Source organism: Chiloscyllium punctatum, chromosome 7 (genome assembly GCF_047496795.1).
Source record: "Chiloscyllium punctatum isolate Juve2018m chromosome 7, sChiPun1.3, whole genome shotgun sequence".
Taxonomy (NCBI): Eukaryota; Metazoa; Chordata; class Chondrichthyes; order Orectolobiformes; family Hemiscylliidae; genus Chiloscyllium; species Chiloscyllium punctatum.
This window is the reverse complement of record NC_092745.1, coordinates 81,137,068-81,155,515: the sequence shown is the minus strand read 5'-3', so window position 1 is coordinate 81,155,515 and position 18,448 is coordinate 81,137,068. Positions and strand designations below refer to the sequence as shown.

The following is an 18,448-nucleotide window of genomic DNA, read 5'->3' as shown; positions in this document are numbered from 1 at the left end:
CTGGTTAGACCACATTTGGAATATTGTGTTAAGTTCTGGTCGCCTCATTATGGGAGGGATGCGGAAACTTTAAAGAGGAGATTTACCAGGATGCTGCCTGGGCTGGAGGGCATGTTTTATGAAGTAAGGTTGAGGGAACGAAGGGTTTTTATAACTGGAGGGCAGAAGGATGACAGATGACTTGATAGAGGTGTATAAGATGATGAGAGGCATAGGTAGAGTGGATAGCCAGAAACATTTTCCCAGGGTGGAAATTTTAAGGTGAATAGGGGAAGGTTTAGGGGAGATGTCAGAGAGTGATGGATGCATGCAATGCACTGCCAGCAGTGGTAGTAGAGTAAGATACATTATGGATATTTCAGCGACTCTTGGATAGGCAGATGGAAGATAGCACAATGAAAGGTATGTAGGTTAATTTGATTAGAGTTGGATAAAAGGTCAGCACAACATCGAGGGCCGAAATGTTCTATGTTGATTGCTCTATGTTTTATGTTTCAAGATATGTCTCTTCTTCAAAACTGAAAAGGACTGGTAGTTTTTATGCTGTTGATAGGGAGTGGGAGAACAAGGAGACAGATAGTGAGGGTGTCCAGCACAAAAGACAAAAGGAGTACTAACGGTAAAGGAAAGATGGTGATGTTAAAGGGTCTACAAAATAAGTATGACAAGGAAACATTGGTCCCATCTGCTAAGAGCAAACCCAACAAAACATAAACAAGATGCAGTCTGCGAGCAGGGAGAAATGTAGGTCAAGTTCATGCTCTAAAGTTATACGCAATATTGCATCCTAGAGGCTGAGATGTTGTTCATCCAGCTTATATTGAGCTTCATTGGATCACTGTAGCAAGTCCAGGACAAAAATGGGAGCAAAATGTATATATGCACAGAAAGTGGAGTTTACAGTGTTATGTCTGGATGCCATTAATAGGCATGCTCTTAACATCATTACTGCATCACAGCGTGTGACTTGAGACTATAAAGGTCTCATATTCCATTTTGTCTCATATCATTTAAAGCATTGCATTCTACTGGAAGCATGCTGTTATTGTAACCCAATAGCTTAATATTATTGCAAATACTTATGTGCCCTCGGAGAGTTACATTTGTGCATAATAGCTAGTTGCAACAAATGTGGTGAACCCATCTATACCATGGTGTTCATGTCCAATTTCTTACGCTACAGAAGAGAGGCAAAACACTTTTTTTGGAGGCATGCTCACATCAGATTCAAGCCTTGTTTGAGACACCTGAGCATATCATATAGGTTGAAACTTCAGTATAAAACATGGTGAATACTACACTCTCAAAGGTGTCATATGGTATGAGATATTAAACTGCAGCCCAACCTGCCTTCTCAGGCAGATGTAAAATTCTTACTGAAGAAGAATAGAGGAAGTGCATGCAAAACTGATGATCTGCTTATTTATCTCATTGCTATTAGTGGGACTTGGCTGATGTGACATCCTACAATATGATGAACACATTAAAATACTTCATTGGCTATGAAATGCATTGAGTGGTCATTAAAGATGCTGAATAAATGCAAATTTATGTTTACATTACATTCACTACAGTCTTTTCATTTCACAGAGACAACAGACTTACAACTAGTAGAGTAAAAGAAATTGCATTTGAGAAGCTGAAGTTCTTGCAAGTGTTGGATATGGGGGCCTACTCTGAGTCTGCTACTGAATCCAAAAAGGACGGTGGCACATCAGGAGACAATTTGGAGAATGACAGTGAACAGGCTACTCAGAATGATAAATAATTTTCTGTGAAAAAATAACCAAGATATTCAGTGCAGTGTCTTCCATACACTGTTGGCTGGTATTACTCTGTTGAAGTCATATAAAATATCCATTTCTGCTACTCTAGGTTGTCCCTACCCACCTAACCTCTAAGCTCTACCAAAATCCCCAATCTAATGATACTCTTACCTTCCTGTTCTACTCCATTCTCCTCATCTTGTCTACACAGCCTTACACTGCTTTGCTGCCCAGTGTACCTACTGTTGAGTAGTCAGTTTGATTTCTTCAAGTTCATGCTTGATGACATAATCAAGTTATTCCTCTTGTCTCCATCTGAGGAGCATAGATTCTTAAAACAGCCTCTGTCATCCTCCTCCTGAGGAAACCTAACCTAAATATTTTTCGGCATTCCCAATTACCAGCCTTTTTCGAACTTGCTTTGTTCCCAAAGACTGGAAACAGATGATTATTCTGCAGCTACTCCCTCTAGCAACTCCTTAATCAAGTACTTCCAATCTATCTTCTCCTTCCTCACAATAGTATGACTGCCCATGTTAAAATCACATATGTTCCACCTGACTCTAGCTTACTCTAGCTTGGTCATTCTTTGATTGTTATCGCCACTGGACGCTCAGCTTGCGTCTATGTGCCTTCGTTGTGCATTCTACCCAAAGGCATTGTTACTTTCTGATTCCTCACCACATCCATCTCAATGCAGAAATTATGCTTTCCCAAGGTCTGCTCCCAATCTATTCACCAACTCATCTTATTGGGAAACAAAATAGCTCATTAATGACTACAAACCATCCTTTGACAATGTTACTTGTACTTTGTGATTATGATGCAACTAAAGCAATCACAATTTATCGCATAGTTATAGCCAGTCATAAAAGAAAAATAAAGTATGAAATCACAGTATTATGCAATTACGAACAGTCCATCATGTAAATGATTACAATATATTGCAAGAAGCATGTTTCGTTAGTTTACAGAGCAAAAATGAAAAGCGCCCTGCATTGATTATTTAACCATAATGATATAGTTCCAAGTCAGGATGGTTCCTAACTTAGGGGGGACCATGTAAGTAGTGATGTTCCCAAACATCTGCTGTCTTTGTCTTTCTAGGTGGCAGAAGTTTCAGGTTAGGAAGGTGCTGTTGCAGGATCCTGCTGAGTTACTGTGCAATTTGTAGATGGTACACTTGCTGCCGCTGTGCATTTGATATGCAAAGGTAATTGATTGGGTGCCAACAAAGTGAGTTGCATTGTTCTGAACAGCTTCGAGCTTTCACTGTGTTGTTGGAGTTGCAGCTATGCTGGCAAGTGGACAGTATTGCACTAGGGGACTTGTACCTTGTACTCAGTGGACAGGATCTGGGGAGTCAGGAAGTGAGTTACTTGCTGCAGGATTCCTTGCAATATTTATGTAGTTAATCCAGTTCAGTTTCTTGTCAATAGTAACCCCCAGGATGTTGACAGTGAGAAGTTCTGCAATGGTAATTCCTTTAAACATCAAAGGGTTAATCTTTAGATTCTCTTTTGTTGGGGGTTGTCCTTATCTTGTAGATGGGTAAATGGGTGAGACGAGTGAGTAGGTAACTGAGTAAGAAGTGGATAGGTAATATGGGTAAATCATATACAAGTAAGCAGATAGGCCAGGTAGATGGGTGAGAAGGAATAGGTTGGGTAGTGGGTACTTAAGTTCAAGGGTTGGTCATGTTGGATTGTGAGGGTAGTCAGGTTATGGCGATAGGATGGTTTGTTAACGGTCAGGAGGGTAATTGGTTTGGGGTCAGCTGGATATATCTATTGGAGGCAGTCAGGTAGTCAGACATTAGTTGAGGCTCATTAGGGTAGTAAGGTCAGGGGTTAATCAGATAAGGTCAAGGTGGTATTCAGGTAGATGGTGGATAGTCTGGTGTGGAGGGATGTGTTCAGGGAAGTAATCGATGGGGTTCGTTGTTAGGGTTACTCAGATGGTTGGGAGTTGTTCTGGGAGTTAGAGATGTACTCAGGTAGATCAGAGTGTTAGTCAACTGATGAGGGGGAGCTAGAATTGGGGCTGGTTCAGGGGTTTATTGGGGGGGTTGGGGGTTCATTGGGAGTTCAGTGGGTTAATTGGAGAGGGCAAAGCATATGATTGGGGGTTTCGTAGGGTAATTAACCAAGAGATGCATAGGTTTTAATTTTTCTAATATTTTCTGGCTAATTACTCAACCAAGCACCATGGACCTATCCAAGTTCTCCAACTCTAACTCAGAGTTAGAGTAATTTCTGGAGGGTCTCAGGAATCAGATGAATTGCCTATCTGAACATTTGCCTATCTAAATGTCCTGAACATTTCCCACATATGTTCATTTTCCCAAGGCACATCTTCAGCCCTTACCCAGTCACTGGTGATCTGGAGACCAGAAGATTAGGCCCTTTGTGTCTGTTACTGAAATCTAAATGAGCCAAAGGGTTTCACCAGTTGAGGAATTCTCTTTTTCATGACCACAATTTCATCAGTGTCTTCAGTTAATTTCCCCGAGAGACTCAAGTTGTCATTATTATCTCGACATCTAACTTATGTAACTTCGACATATCACCGCAGCCCTCCATAGGCTTCACCTCATCCAAAACATACTTCCATTCATTCCATTCATTCCATTCATTCCAATCTTCACTGTTTCTCGGTTTCTCTGATGTCAATTCTTAACCTTGTTTTAAGGTTCTCCATGGAAGTAGAGTCACTTGCAGCACATAAGAAGGCTATTTATAGCATATAAAGAGACATTTCAGCCCAACACATTTGTGCCAGAGCTGCACATGAGTAAACTGAATGGACTTTCCAATATCGCCTTATTCCATACTTCTTTCACGATTTCCTCTTGCTTTTTATCTCACGACGCACACCCACGGCTCCTCTAACACAGGACCTCTCTTCGTTGTTTGCTTCACCGTCTGCAATTGCTCATTCACTCAGATTCCTCATATATCCAGCTTCTCCGCCCGGTCACCTCCCTTCATAGTTTTATGTCCTTCTCAGAACACTCCTCTTCAACTGAATTCTTGAATGCTCATCCAAACCTCACCATTTTATTTCCCCTTTGCCTATGCGCTATCTCTGCTTTATTTGTTACTTCCATCTTGTTAAGTGCTCTGAAATATTGTCTGAATGTAAGGAACAATAAAAGAATGCAAGATGAAGTATGTATTTAGAAGGAAGGATAATGGAAAACGTGGTAAAGCAGTGGCAGAGATGTTATTTGAGTATCTTATAGATGAACAAGTTGTTTGTATTTATAACCATGTATGCTACTTAGAATGAACACTCAAACTAACAGATATATATTTATCTAACAGGTATGTATTTTAATTCTGAATTGCTTTGAGATGTAAAAGGACTTTTTATTAAGTTTATCGATCTATCCTTTAATGGGTTGTTCTGCTGATCATAGAATGATACAGCATAGAAGGAGTCCATTTGGCTTATTGTGCCTGTGATCATGAGATACATTACTATTTAACTAATTAATTAATGCTATAAATGGTAAAATGCTTTATTTGTCAATGTTGGTACAATTATATATTGACAGTGAAATTTAAAACAGGACCTGAACATGTTGCTAATTGAGTTTATTTGGGTGACCTCATATCAGAGGACTGTTTCTGGGCTGGGGTGTAATTTTCACAGAGATGATTTGAATATTGTCTTGTTGATGTGTTAGAGTATCTTTATTTGTAAATCATTTATTAAAAGTTGAAATAGATTACAATTGACTCTGAAGTTCCTTTGAATCTGCAGAATCAACAGTTAGGAGGTATTGTTGGTTATATCTACATCAGAGTAAAAAATTATTTGAAGTTAATGGGATTGTATTTTATATTCCTCAGCAATAATCTCTTAATAGAGTACATTAATAGAACCTAAGCTTTCTTAATGTGAATATTCCGATTGAGGGATCTGGTATCAGGTTGGATTTGAGAAATTCATTTCAGAGGATGAAAAATTATGTATTCTTCTTGGGATTTCGGCATTGCTGGCAATGTTTCCCGTCTCTAATTGCCCTTGAATGGAGTGTGATGCTAAGCCATTTCAGAGCAAAGTTAAGAGTCAGCCATGTTACTTTGGATTTGTATTCACATACTAGTGTGATCAGGTAAGATTGGCAGATTTCCTTCCCGAAAGAAGTTAAAGGACACCAATGAACCAGATGGACTTTTATTTCAATTGACAAAAAGTTCATGATCACCATTACTGAGACTAGCTTTCAGTTCCAGAGTTTAATTTGCTGAATTTAAATACTACCATCTCCCATATGGGATTTGAATTCAGATCCCAAAAGCTTTAATCTGCATTCCAGATTACTAGTCTAGTAATATTGCCATTATACAGTCATGTTCCTTGGTGCTGAATAATTGAGAATATGATAATACAAGGAAAGGGATAAATTCTAACTCATTTCTCAGTGAAATACAATCTATGAATTGTTCAACATCATCATGCAGAGCAAACAATATTTTGTCAAAGGGAAATCATGGTTAACTAATTTATTAAATTATCAAAGGTTATTGTGGAAAATGAAAGCTCGTGGTGTAAGGAGTAACATATTGGCATGGATAGAAGATTGGCTGGCCAACAGAAAGTGGAGGGGAGGAATAAATGGGTCTTTTTCAGGCTGGCAGGAAGAGACAAGTGGTGTGCCACAGGGTTATTTCTGGGGCCTGAACACTTTCCACACTTTATCAATGATTTGGATGAAGGGACTGATAGTATGGTAGCTAAATCTGGTGATGATAGAAAGATATGAGTTGTGAACAGGATGTAAGGAGTCTACAAAGTTAGAAAGAGAGATTAAGTGAGTAGACAAGGTTCTGACAAATGAAGTATAATGTATGGAAGTGTGAAATTGCCCATTTTAGCCGGAAGAATAAATGAAAAATATATCACCTAAATGATAAGAGTTTGCAGAGATCAGGATGCAGAGGGATCTGGGTATCCTACTCCATGAATCACAGAAGGTTAGTCTGCTGGTATAGCAAATAATTAGGAAAGCTAATAGAATGTTATGGTTTATTGTGAAGGGAATTAAATGCAAGAGAAGGGTGAATCTGCTTCAGTTATGCAGGGCATTGGTCAGGCCACACCTGGAGTACTATGTACAGTACTGGTCCTCATACTTACAGAAGGATTTTAATTCGTTGGGAGCAGTTCAAAGAAGTTTTACCAGATTAATGCCTTTAAAAAGCATGTTGCCTTATTAGGAATATTGAGACAGGCTAAGCATGTATCCTGTGGAGTTTAGAAGACTCAGAAGTGACTTAATTGAAATATATAAAATCCTGAGGGGACCTGACTGGGTGAATGTAGAAAGAATGTTTTCTCTTGTAATTGAGTAGATTAGATTAGATGACTTACAGTGTGGAAACAGGCCCTTCGGCCCAACAAGTCCACACCGACCCTCCAAAAAGCAACCCACCCAGACCTATTCCTCTACATTTACCCCTTCACCGAACACTACAGGCAATTTATCATGGCCAATTCACCTAACCTGCACATCTGTGGACTGTGGGAGGAAACCCACAGAGACACAGGGAGAATGTGCAAACTCCACAAAGACAGTTGCGTGAGGCAGGACTTGAACCCAGGTCTCTGACGCTGTGAGGCAGCAGTGCTGACCACTGTGCCACCATGCCATGGAGTAATCTGGAACTGGGGTTATTGTTTAAAAATAAGGAGTTGCCCATTTAAAGCAGAGGTGAGAAAGCAGTTTTTCTCTCGGAAGATTGTGAGTATTTGAAATTCCCTTCCTCAAAAAGCAGTGGATGCTGAATGGGGTATGGATGAATGTGGAATTGTGGTTAAAATCAGATCAGATATGGACTTACTGAATGGCAAAGCAGAACTGCCAGAGGAAGTGGTGGAAGTAGATACAGTTCCAGCGTTTAAAAGACGTTTAGACAGGTATGTGAAAAGAATGGTTTGGAGGGATATGGGTCATATACAGGCAAGTAGGACTAGGTTAGTATGGGAATGTGGTCAGCGTAGACTAGTTAGACTGAAGTGTGTTTCCATGCTGTATAACTCTATGTTTGTGCGGCTGAATTAACTCCTTTGTTCATACTTTGGTAGTACCCTGCCATGTGATGGAAAACATGGTGCTGATGAAGCCTATCATGCCTGAAGAGTCAGGAAGCAAGTTAATCTACAGGTAGAACATGTGTCTTACAGTCTTAAGTCATGCTAAAGTGCTTCAGACAGTTCTTGATATCTTGTTCATACAGCATCAGGGAGTGCTGAAAACACAGTTTAATGGTAAAAATACAAATCTTTATCAAGTGGCAAGTTGAACTCACTTGAAAAAGTGAAGCGATCAAGGTATCTGTTAGGATGACAGCAAGCAAAGGAAAGTCAATAGCATATTATCAGAATGTCCACAACATTGGCACACAGCAGGGTTCCTTCTAGAATCACGAAACGCCTGATGCAAAAAAAAACTCATTCAGATTTACATAATAAATTGGATACTCAAGTTAAAAATCACACAACACCAGGTTATAGTCCAACAGGTTTATTTGGAAGCACTAGTTTTCAGAGTGCTGCTCCTTCATCAGGTGGACGATCCCTTCCTCCCACCCTGTCCCGTCATCAGGTGGTGAAGGAGCAGCACTCCAAAAGCTAATCTAACACTGGCACCTCCAAACCTTGGATACTCAACACATTAAGAGTAACAAGTAAGGCACTAGAAGATCCCCCAAAAAACAAACACATTAGAAGACCAGTTCAAAATCAGTTAAGCATCTGTATTCATCAATTAAAATGCATGTCATTCATCAGAAGCCTACAGAATCCATAGAAAACTCAGTGATGCAGAGAACAGGGCTTTCCAGAAAGAGGCGCTTGACAAACCGAAATTTATAGCATCTAGAGATGGGCAATAAATGCTGGTCCAGCCAGCAACATCCGCATGATGGGAGTGAATGATAAAAAGAGCTACTGAAGGAGGGTTGTAAATGTGGACCAATCTTCACAGGTCAGCGAAACCTATAGGCCCTGAGTCTACACAATAGCAAGAATACCCAAATATAGCACGATGTGCAAAGTGTGGTCTTCTGTATGCATCAAGGAAATGCCCAGTTTTTGCTGTGTTTTGCAAAGTAGGTGGCATCCAGAGAGTAGTTGGGAAAACTGAGTTTTACTTGTTATGCATTGAGTAAGTTGCAAATTAGTGGCAGATAGTGTTTAATATGACTGAGCAGAGTTTTTATAAATTTATGAGGTGGAAAATGCACATTTTCTATGTTACAATTCTATTAATGATGTTGTTTGCTCTCTGTATTATAGTTGCAAAGAAAACATTACAAAAAACTTCTCAATTTTCATGAATGTCTGGATAGATTACTTTTCTTCTTATGATTGTAATGACATGCAGTTTTTATACAAACATACAGTTCAGTATCATAACATTTGAAAAATGTTAATCAAAATCTGTGTTATGCTTTGAAATCTACTATGATTATATTATCACAGGACTTTATAGATTTTAGGGAAGTTCAAAATCTGGTTTCAGGCATCAAGGATTTTTACTTCAGTTTTTTTGAACAGGAGTCACCTAGAAAAATAGAAAACTAATACTGTCCTTGATTTGGCCAATCAGTTTAAATTAAAATCATAACAACCTGACTACGATCTGAACACAAACAACACCTGCCCTGAGAAAGAGGATCAAGATTATATATCAAAATCATCAGTGTTAATACAAATATCTCTGGCAAGTTTGATCCTTTAGCCCTCCGGACTCTTTGTTTGTTGCTCAATATGCAGTATAGTCTTACCTCGAAAGTAGAGGTGGAAGGAGGGAAAACATATACAGTATAAGCTTTACCATGTGAGAGTGCATATATGGAACCTAGCTGTCCAATCCACAGGAAAATGAAAAAGTTCTTTGAACTTATATATTTCAGAAATTATATTTCTCTGATGTTAGCAATAGTGTAGCTTTTATACACAGTCACAATTAACAGAGAACAATATGCAGGCAGCTAAAATTGCAGAGTTTGCCATTGTATTAGAGCAATACAAATGCTGGTTTTTAATTGCACAGATATTAAAATTATGATTTTTAAGTGGCTTAAAAAGTAATATTCTGCAGTCAAAATTTTAAACTTTTTAAAAGAGTTACTTTCCTCTTTTTGCCTCAATTTCCAGTCCCATGTTACATATAAAGCTGCACTAAGAGGAAACCAGGCAATTTGGTTACAGACGGTCAATGGTGCCCTGAGATCAGCTAAATGCGAAATCATCCTCTATTTTTTGCCAAGTGGGAGGGAAGGGATGACAGCCTGGCCTGTGCTCAGTGCCAACTTCTCAACTGCATAATGTAAATTTGGTCTCCAGGGATCTGCAAATCATGGATCAGTCTCACATCTGGTACAGGATATGGCAGTGCACTGTTACAATGTGTCTGCCCTTGAAACATAAATATGAAGTGACCAAGTATAACAAAATGTTAACAAAAATCTGTGTTATGCTTTGAAAGCTGTTGTGATGATATTATCATGTGTTAATAATGGATTTAGGCTTTTACAGATTTTAGTAAAGTTCAAAGCCTGGTTTTGGACATTAAGGATTTTTGACCTTTTTTCATAACTGGAGTCAACAAGACAAATAGTAAACTAATACTGTCCTTGAATTCAGCAATCAGTTTACATTTATTTGAATCTCCTTGGAGGGGAGATTTCAGGCAGTCCAGAATCTAAAGATTAACAATGAAATTCATCCAAGGTGGAAAAGTGTTATAGTGACACAATTTGCTCCAGCATGCCTTTAAATTTGATACATTTGTATCTGATCAGCTAATATTGAAAATATTCTTTGCTAATTTACATTAAATGCTTCATTCACAGTAAGCACACAAAACACTATTTTGAGAATTTATTTTTTCACCCAGAAGTGCAGCATTTCCATGGAATTCTCTGCCACAGAAATTGATTAAGTTCATAGCATTAAATCAGTTGAAGGATTTAAATATTGTTCTTAGAGTTAAAATTAGATTAGATTCCCTACAATATGGAAACAGGCCCAACAATTCCACACTGACCTTCCAAAGGGTAACCCACTCTCCAATATTTACCCCTGACTACTGCACCTAACACTATGGGCAGTTTAGCATGGCCAATTCACCTGACCTGCACATGTTTGGATTGCGGAAGGAAACCCACACAGGCAGTTACCCAAGGCAGGAATTGAACCCAGGTCCCTAGCACTGCGAAATAGCAGTGCTAACGACTGAGCCACCATGCTCACAAAAGGATCAAAGAGTATGTGGAGAAAGCAGGAACAGGTTACTGAGTTTGATTAAATAGCAGAAAAGGCTAGGATGGCTGAATGTTTCCTTCTGCTCCTATTTTATATGTTTCTGTGTTTAAGTGACTATACTGTGGGGAAATGGACATTGAGATGTCTGCATTGCCAAAGTAAACTGTTGCGTTAGCCACTATATCAGTGATCTTTTGCTTTCACTGATATATAGTCTCAACACAAAATCACATGGTTTGCTTAAAGAGAAAAATTGAAAGTATGTTTTACAGGCCAGTGAAATATTTTTTCTTTCAATCATATCTGATTGAAATTGTATTACATCACCACCATGAAGTATTTTCAGAATAGAGAGAACATATGTATTAGTAAAATGTTACAAAGATGTGGAACCAATGGAAGATGGTGGCGGGGAGAGAGTGGGAGGGGGAGGGAAGGGAGAATGTTGGATAAGGGCTGGGTGAGGCCTGGATTGCAAAATCCAATTAATGTGCATTCATTCATTGTGATTCAAGGAACTTTGTACTGCCTCATTATTATAATGATGAAAAACTGAAAGGCTGTACATCTCAGCAGGGAGCCCAAGATTATACAATGCTGGCACCACTGAAAGCTAAATCTACTTAAAGCCATACTACATCTATTAAAGGGGAGGAGTATTCAATCAACTATAGAATTGTTTTTAGGCGAGATTAAATACAAATTACCATCACAGGACTGAAATCAAGATTCGCTGAGGGCCATGTTGCTGGAGGTGATCAGGAGGAGAGAGATCTCTCCTTGGGGGCAGGTGATCACTTGGACTGACACTAACACCTAGAGTTTTGCAGTTATGGAACCTCTGGACCTATCAAAATTACACTGGGAACAGATCCTATTTTCACCGGTAAGAGATCAAGGTGTGACTCATAAATAGGGGAAACCAAACTTAGCAATGTCATTAGAACTTTGTGCTAAGTTCAAACACACCTAATTCTTGCTGGAGCAATGATCTTACTCTGCAATGTGTGAGTTACAAGGTTTTAGAGCAGTTGTAATTGTCGTGAAGTCAGTAATAAACATGGAGAATTTTATTTCATCTCTGCATGGCCCCGAAGTCTGCCTATGGTGGATACCAGATATGTTGGCATGGCATGGAGTGCATAGAATGGTCAATTGAAGAATTACTGTCATAAGTTGGCATTCAGTTAACATGGGAGCAATACGGAACCATTTAATGATCTCCGTAAATAGTCAAAGGTCAGTGAATTTAGCTGTATCTTCCAGTTTGACTGACGCAGTCATAGAGTTATAGAGTGATACAGCACAGAAACAGACCCTTCAGCCCAACCAGTCATAGAGTCACAGAGATGTTCAGCACAGAAACAGACCCTTTGGTCCAACTCGTCCATGCCAACCAGATATCCTAACCTAATCTAGTCCCATTTGCCAGCAGTTGGCCCAGAGCCCTCTAAACCCTTCCTATTCATATACCCATCCAGATGCCTTTGAAATGCTGTAATTGTACCAACCTCCACCACTTCCTCTGGCAGTTCATTCCATACACGCACCACCGTCTGTATGAAAAAGTTGTCCCTTTTATATCTTTAATCAAGAGACAGATTTCAATAAAACCCATGCTGAACATAATCCCAAACTAATCTAGTCCCACCTGCCTGCTCCTGACCTCTATTCCTCCAAACCTTTCCTATTAATGTACTTGTCCAAATGTCTTTTACACATTGTAATTGTGCCCACATCCACCACTGTCTCAGGATATTCATTCCACATGCGAACTACTCTCTGTGTAAAAATTTGCCCCTCATGTTTCTTTTCAATCTCTCTTCTCACACCTTAAAGTGTTACCTCCAAATCATACAGTTTAGAAAACAATGAACACAAACATAGGAAAACACAATTGAGCTGTATTTCAAGCAGCACCTTGTCAGTGAAGCAGAGAGAAGGATGGATTTGCAACTGGAGCAAACTTGATAAATCTTGCATTTGCAATGTCTCTTAAAAGACCAAAGTCTAGTAAAAATAACAAATTACAGGAACATCCAATCACTGAGATTTCAAAGAAATCTGCAATCTTCACAATGGCTGCTAGTTCAGGTTATCCTGAATCAACCATGGTCTCAGGTTAAAAGCTAACAACTCAAAGCAACTCTAAGCACTTTAAACTGATATTTTATAATGTTCAACTTCTAAATGTTACACCTATGTTCGAGTGTATTTTGTTATTACATCTTTATTATTTTTATTTAGGCTAGCAAATAATAAAATTGTTCTTCCTTTCACTCAAGGAAATAACTGGCTCCTTTTTTGATTCTGGTGTACTGCGTTTTTACTGGAGCGAGGAGAAGTTTCATTTTTGTAACAACCCTCAATCATTTTGTGTTTTATAAGCTTCTCATCCATGGCTCTCAACTTCGGCACAATGTGAGCTTCTCAACTATGACAGTCATATCGCACACTCTCTGAGACACTTCCCTCACTCATTTAGGACAAGGTGGTACATGGTGACAGGTGGGGAAACCTAACCAATAGGCGACAGACATTGTTAGATTAACTCCTCTTCACTGCAGAGGGGGTATTGACAAGCACTAGAGTGTTCATGACTCAGGGTCTCACAGAACTAGGGCTGAAACCAGAGATAATGGTGGTTTATTCCTATCAAATCCACTTTATCTCATCTAACTCCCTCTATCAGAGTGGATACCTGCACTGTATCTATTAATACTGATAGTGTCAGCATGTACCAATTGCTTACTCTCCCCACTCCCCTTCTCTCACCACAACCTAACCGTACCCTTATAAATTTCTTCCTTAAGTTACCCCAAGATTGATCTGGTCAATGACTGTTTCAGAGTATGAACTGACACTGGCAGTTGTGTAACACCATCACTTGATCTTACACTTGCAGTCACATGTTCTTTTGGGATGTTATATGCAACCAGGGAATGTGGAAAATGCTGGTAGAGGTGCCAGCTGACCAGAGGGTGAAATTGCATAAAGATTCAGTTGTAGGGGCCTCAGATGAGGACATGAATCAGATGGCATACAGGTATGGTCCGATGGGCATCCCAATAAAATGCCTGACGTAATGACAAGCCTGCCAGGAATGTCAAGGTGCACAGAGGAGTCTCCCAACAGGTTTTCTGCAGAGCTCTGAGTCCATCTTTTTCTGCCTGGAAGTGGTGGCCAATCCATAGGAAGACTTACAGATCTAACTAAGACACTGCCCAGTTGTCAGCTTCCACTTTCACACAAGCAGAAACCATTTGAGTCTGAGTGCTGCAATAGAAACTCAGACTAAGATCATGAGATCTCCATTAATTGCCATTGGAGCATAGACTTCACCTACCATTCCTGCAGGGATACCTGTGCTCAGAGTTTTGCAGAATCTCTCTGCAATCCAACGATTAATCAGTTTACATTCCAACAGATTATTAGAATTACTGAGCAGTGGCCTGACAGAATTGCAGTGATTGCATGCATCTTGAACCTATTGTACTCTCTCATGATGGTAGTATTCATTCTCCCACCACTGCCTCCCACCAGCCCAGACGTCAGTTTCCATTATTGAGGATATGGCCAAATGCTGGCAAATGGGGCTAGATTAATTTAGGACATCTGGTCGGCATGGATGAGTTGGACCAAATGGTCTGTTTCCGTGTTGTACACCCTGTATATCTCTGTGACTCTGCGATGTCATCTAACTCTGCTCCATTAAGACCATTTTAATGCCTCCTGCAAAGTCCATCTGCAATCATCCCCAGGGAAAAGCAGCACATTTGCAGCATGAAAACTGAAACATCTGCAGATGTTGTAAATCAGGAATGAAACCAGAAGTTGTTGGAAAAATTGAGGAAGGGCCACTGGACCCAATATGTTAACTCTGATTTTTCTTCACAAATGCTACAGACCTGCTGAGCTTTTCAAGCAACTTCCATTTTTGTTCCTTCCTCAGAAGAGATGGTTGCGAGGAAAATGTTGGTTTATATGCAGAAGGTAATGTGTAACTGATAAGTGAGATAAAGCCCAAAGAGAGAGATGAACGATTGGGCAGACAAAACAGTGGAAAACAATCTGGCTGGGAGGATGAATAGCTGTTAATGGAAACTGTTAGTGGCTAACAACAGGTGTGTGTAACAGCAAACTATGCAATGACAAGGCTTGGCGTGTGGGGTTGGGGTAAGGACATGGGAGAACTCAGACCTTAAAATCATTGAGCTTGATATTGAGTCCAGAAGGCTGTCGAGTTCCCAAGTGGAAAATGAGGTGCTGTTCTTCTAGCTTGCACTGAGCTTCGCTGGAGCACTGCGGCAAGCTGGAGACAGAGATGTTGGCCAGGGTACAGGATGGTGTGTTGAAGTGACACCAAACTCGCTTTGGAATCTAAGGTAGCACTAAGCATGACAAAGGCAATTGCAAGGAAAGCTCAAAGGACAAACATAAATAAATGTATGCGATTAATTGAGCTTTGAATGGAATATTTGTTGGTTTATTAGATTAGAATGATTGTTCTGTGGAGTTTTTTAACTTTAGCATTGTAGCAAAAGGTTAAGATGGCCAGTGGCAGAGGGAAGGGAAGGTTTATGACTGTGTAGATTTTGGTTTGTTTTCAGTGGAACCATATGAAGCAATGGCAGACAGTGAAGATGGAAAATTGACTTTTTGCTTAGCTCCTCCATCCCTCCTGTCCTTGCTCCTCAGCAATTCATTTCATCTCTGATACCAAGGGCTACACTATTGTGACAAATCATAATAAAGCAGGGCTACATAATGGCAAATAGTATACTGATTTCTTGGAGCAGTCCAAGCAGAGGAACTGTTGCTTGAGCAAGGTAATGCCCTGTCCTGTGAATATGTCAGGTAGCAGCATCATAGTGTTTGGATTGTACACCAGAATCACGAGCCAACTAATCAATGAATAATCATTGATGTCCAGTGCTGGTTTGAATCAATCACTCAAGTACTGAGGAATCTGCAGAATAGTACAAAATAAATGCATTATGTCTATGGCTATTATAATAGGCATTCACTACATGATATGCTGATCACACAATACTGTACATTCAGCGAGTGGAACATTTGATATTTACAGTACATGTCAGCATTGACATGCAGCACCCCAATTTCTGACACCATGGTATCATCCACTAACCTGGCAAAGTCATGGACCTCCTCCATTCTTCTCTCCAGTCAGAAAAAAGGACATTGAACTTGTCTCTCCTACTGTACTGAGCATCAGTCACTTCCCTTATTTAGCAGTGCACTGCCAATAGGAAGATGATGCAGATCTCGAGTTACAGATCTATAGCTCTCTCTAGCTTGGAAGGATCCTGAGATAAGAGAAAAGAATTGGGGATCACAGTAGCCTTCAGACATTGGCAGCACTGTCCTTGCCATCCTGTAAAAGTTGGCATGCAAAAGGTGGCAGATTTCAGTGAGCAGCTCTTTCAGAAAAAGGAGTCTGCGCACAATAGTTCTGGTTTAATTTGAGGTAGGATGCATATCTCCAGAAAACGCTGGGTGACTGGGTCTCTGACTGAGAGACTTCCTCCTTTACCTCCTCTCCATGTGGGCGCCCTATCATCTTCTCTGCTGCCCTGCTGCTTATCCTGACATGTCATAGGCCAAGGAGCATTGTTACTACAGTTCCCATTTCTGAAACTAAGTCCAACATGAATCCTTTTTCACCTGCAACACCACTCCTGTCAACATCACCAGAAGGTTGCAAATCTCAAAGTATTTCTACAAACTGTTTAGAGCCAGGAAAAATTAGTCAGCAACTAAACGTATGCTTGTTGATGATCCCTTTAATTACAAGCTGCACATCCTTCTTGCTGCTGAATACAAATTCAGCTGTGCAAAAGGGACATTAAACGGAGCACTGATGCCTGAAATTGCAATGTTTTCTTCAAACCAGCATTACATGCTTACTAATATCATGTCCTGTCAACTCTACAGGCTTATGGGATTTTTTCTAAAGCCTGCATAACTGCACTTGCAAACCTCATAACTAGGGAATGAGAGACCGTTTTAAATTAATAGTGGGGGCACTGTATCACTTGTGGAAAGACATGCTCCATGAGAGAGTGGAGACAAGGTAAGAGAGTATAGTGGTAAAATGGGGAATGTCGGTCAGAGTATAGCAGAAAGCAGCAAAGAGAAAAAACACGACTAGAATACACCAAATCTCAAGACTAGATGTTACAAATATAACATAAAGATAAAAACTAAAGGCTCTTCATCTGAATATGCATAGCTTTCATAACAAAGCAAAAACGTTATAAGTAAATTGCTATAAGTAAATATAATTTGATGGCCATTGCAGAGAAGTGGCGTCAAGATGACAAGGGTCAGCTCATGTACATTGTTGTAAATCCTTCAACCTTATCTTTTGCACGGATGTACTGGGCTCCCTCACCTCTGAGGATGGGGATATTGGTGAAGCCTTTTCCTTTTGTATGCCCGCCACAATTCACAATTGGATGTGACATGATTTCAGAGCTTAGATTTGATCCATTACTTATGGAATCACTCACTCTGTCTATCACTTGTTGCTTACGCTATTTAGTATACAAGTAGTCCTGCTTTATAGCTTCACCAGGTTGGCACCTCATTTTTAGGTATGCCTGGTGCTGTTCACAGCTTGCTCTCCTGTACTGTTGCTTGAACCAATGTTGATATCCTTAATTGATGGTAATGGTAGAGTTGGGAGTTATGACAGACCATGAGGTTATAAATTGTGCCTGGGTCCAAATCTGATCCTCATGGCCCACAGAGGTACATGGATGCCTCATTTTCAGTCCAATATAACCCACATGGTCATTCCAAGTAGATTATGTAAATAATTCCTTGTTTATCATTAATTTCCTTAGCTGTTTATAATGATGCCAATTAAATAAATAATATCTGCTTCATAATCTTTAGTCTTGTCTATATGCTTGAATCTCATTACAAATTCTGTACAATGTGTTCACTTGACAGTAATGTTATTTTGGCACAAAAGTGAAACCACTAACTTTGAAACTACAGGGGTGAATTTTGAAGTTAACATCTTTTAATAAATCCATGGTATTGAGATGCTGATGAAGGCCTTATGTCCGAAAAATCATTTCTCCAGCTATCCGGATGCTGCCTGACTTTCTGTGCTTTTCCAGCACCACACTCTTGGCTCTGATCTCCAGTATCTGCAATCTTCACTTTCTCCCCATGGTATTGAGATGCCTCTGCTTTGGATGTGGATAAAGAACACAATGCTGGCACAAAATTCAGCTAAGTGTTTCTTTCTTATTTCACATTTTAAAAATAGGTACCAATGGTCATTATTCGGGAGAATGGAAGGAATTAATGTACTGACTATTTAAGTGCAAAATAGATTTGCCAGTAGAGATCATCAGAAAATATGA

General features: G+C 39.7%; 1 protein-coding gene across 3 annotated transcripts in view; it reads left to right on the top strand.

Moving 5' to 3' along the window:
- The window catches only part of podn (podocan), a 50,312-nt gene extending 44,859 nt beyond the window's left edge, over positions 1-5,453 (top strand). For all 3 annotated transcript variants that reach the window (XM_072574185.1, XM_072574187.1, XM_072574186.1), the window contains exon 10: positions 1,591-5,453. In XM_072574185.1, coding sequence (XP_072430286.1) covers positions 1,591-1,768 — 178 coding nt within the window. In that variant the 3' untranslated portion in view covers positions 1,769-5,453. The remainder of the gene's footprint in view (positions 1-1,590) is intronic.
- The last annotated feature ends 12,995 nt before the right edge of the window (positions 5,454-18,448 follow it).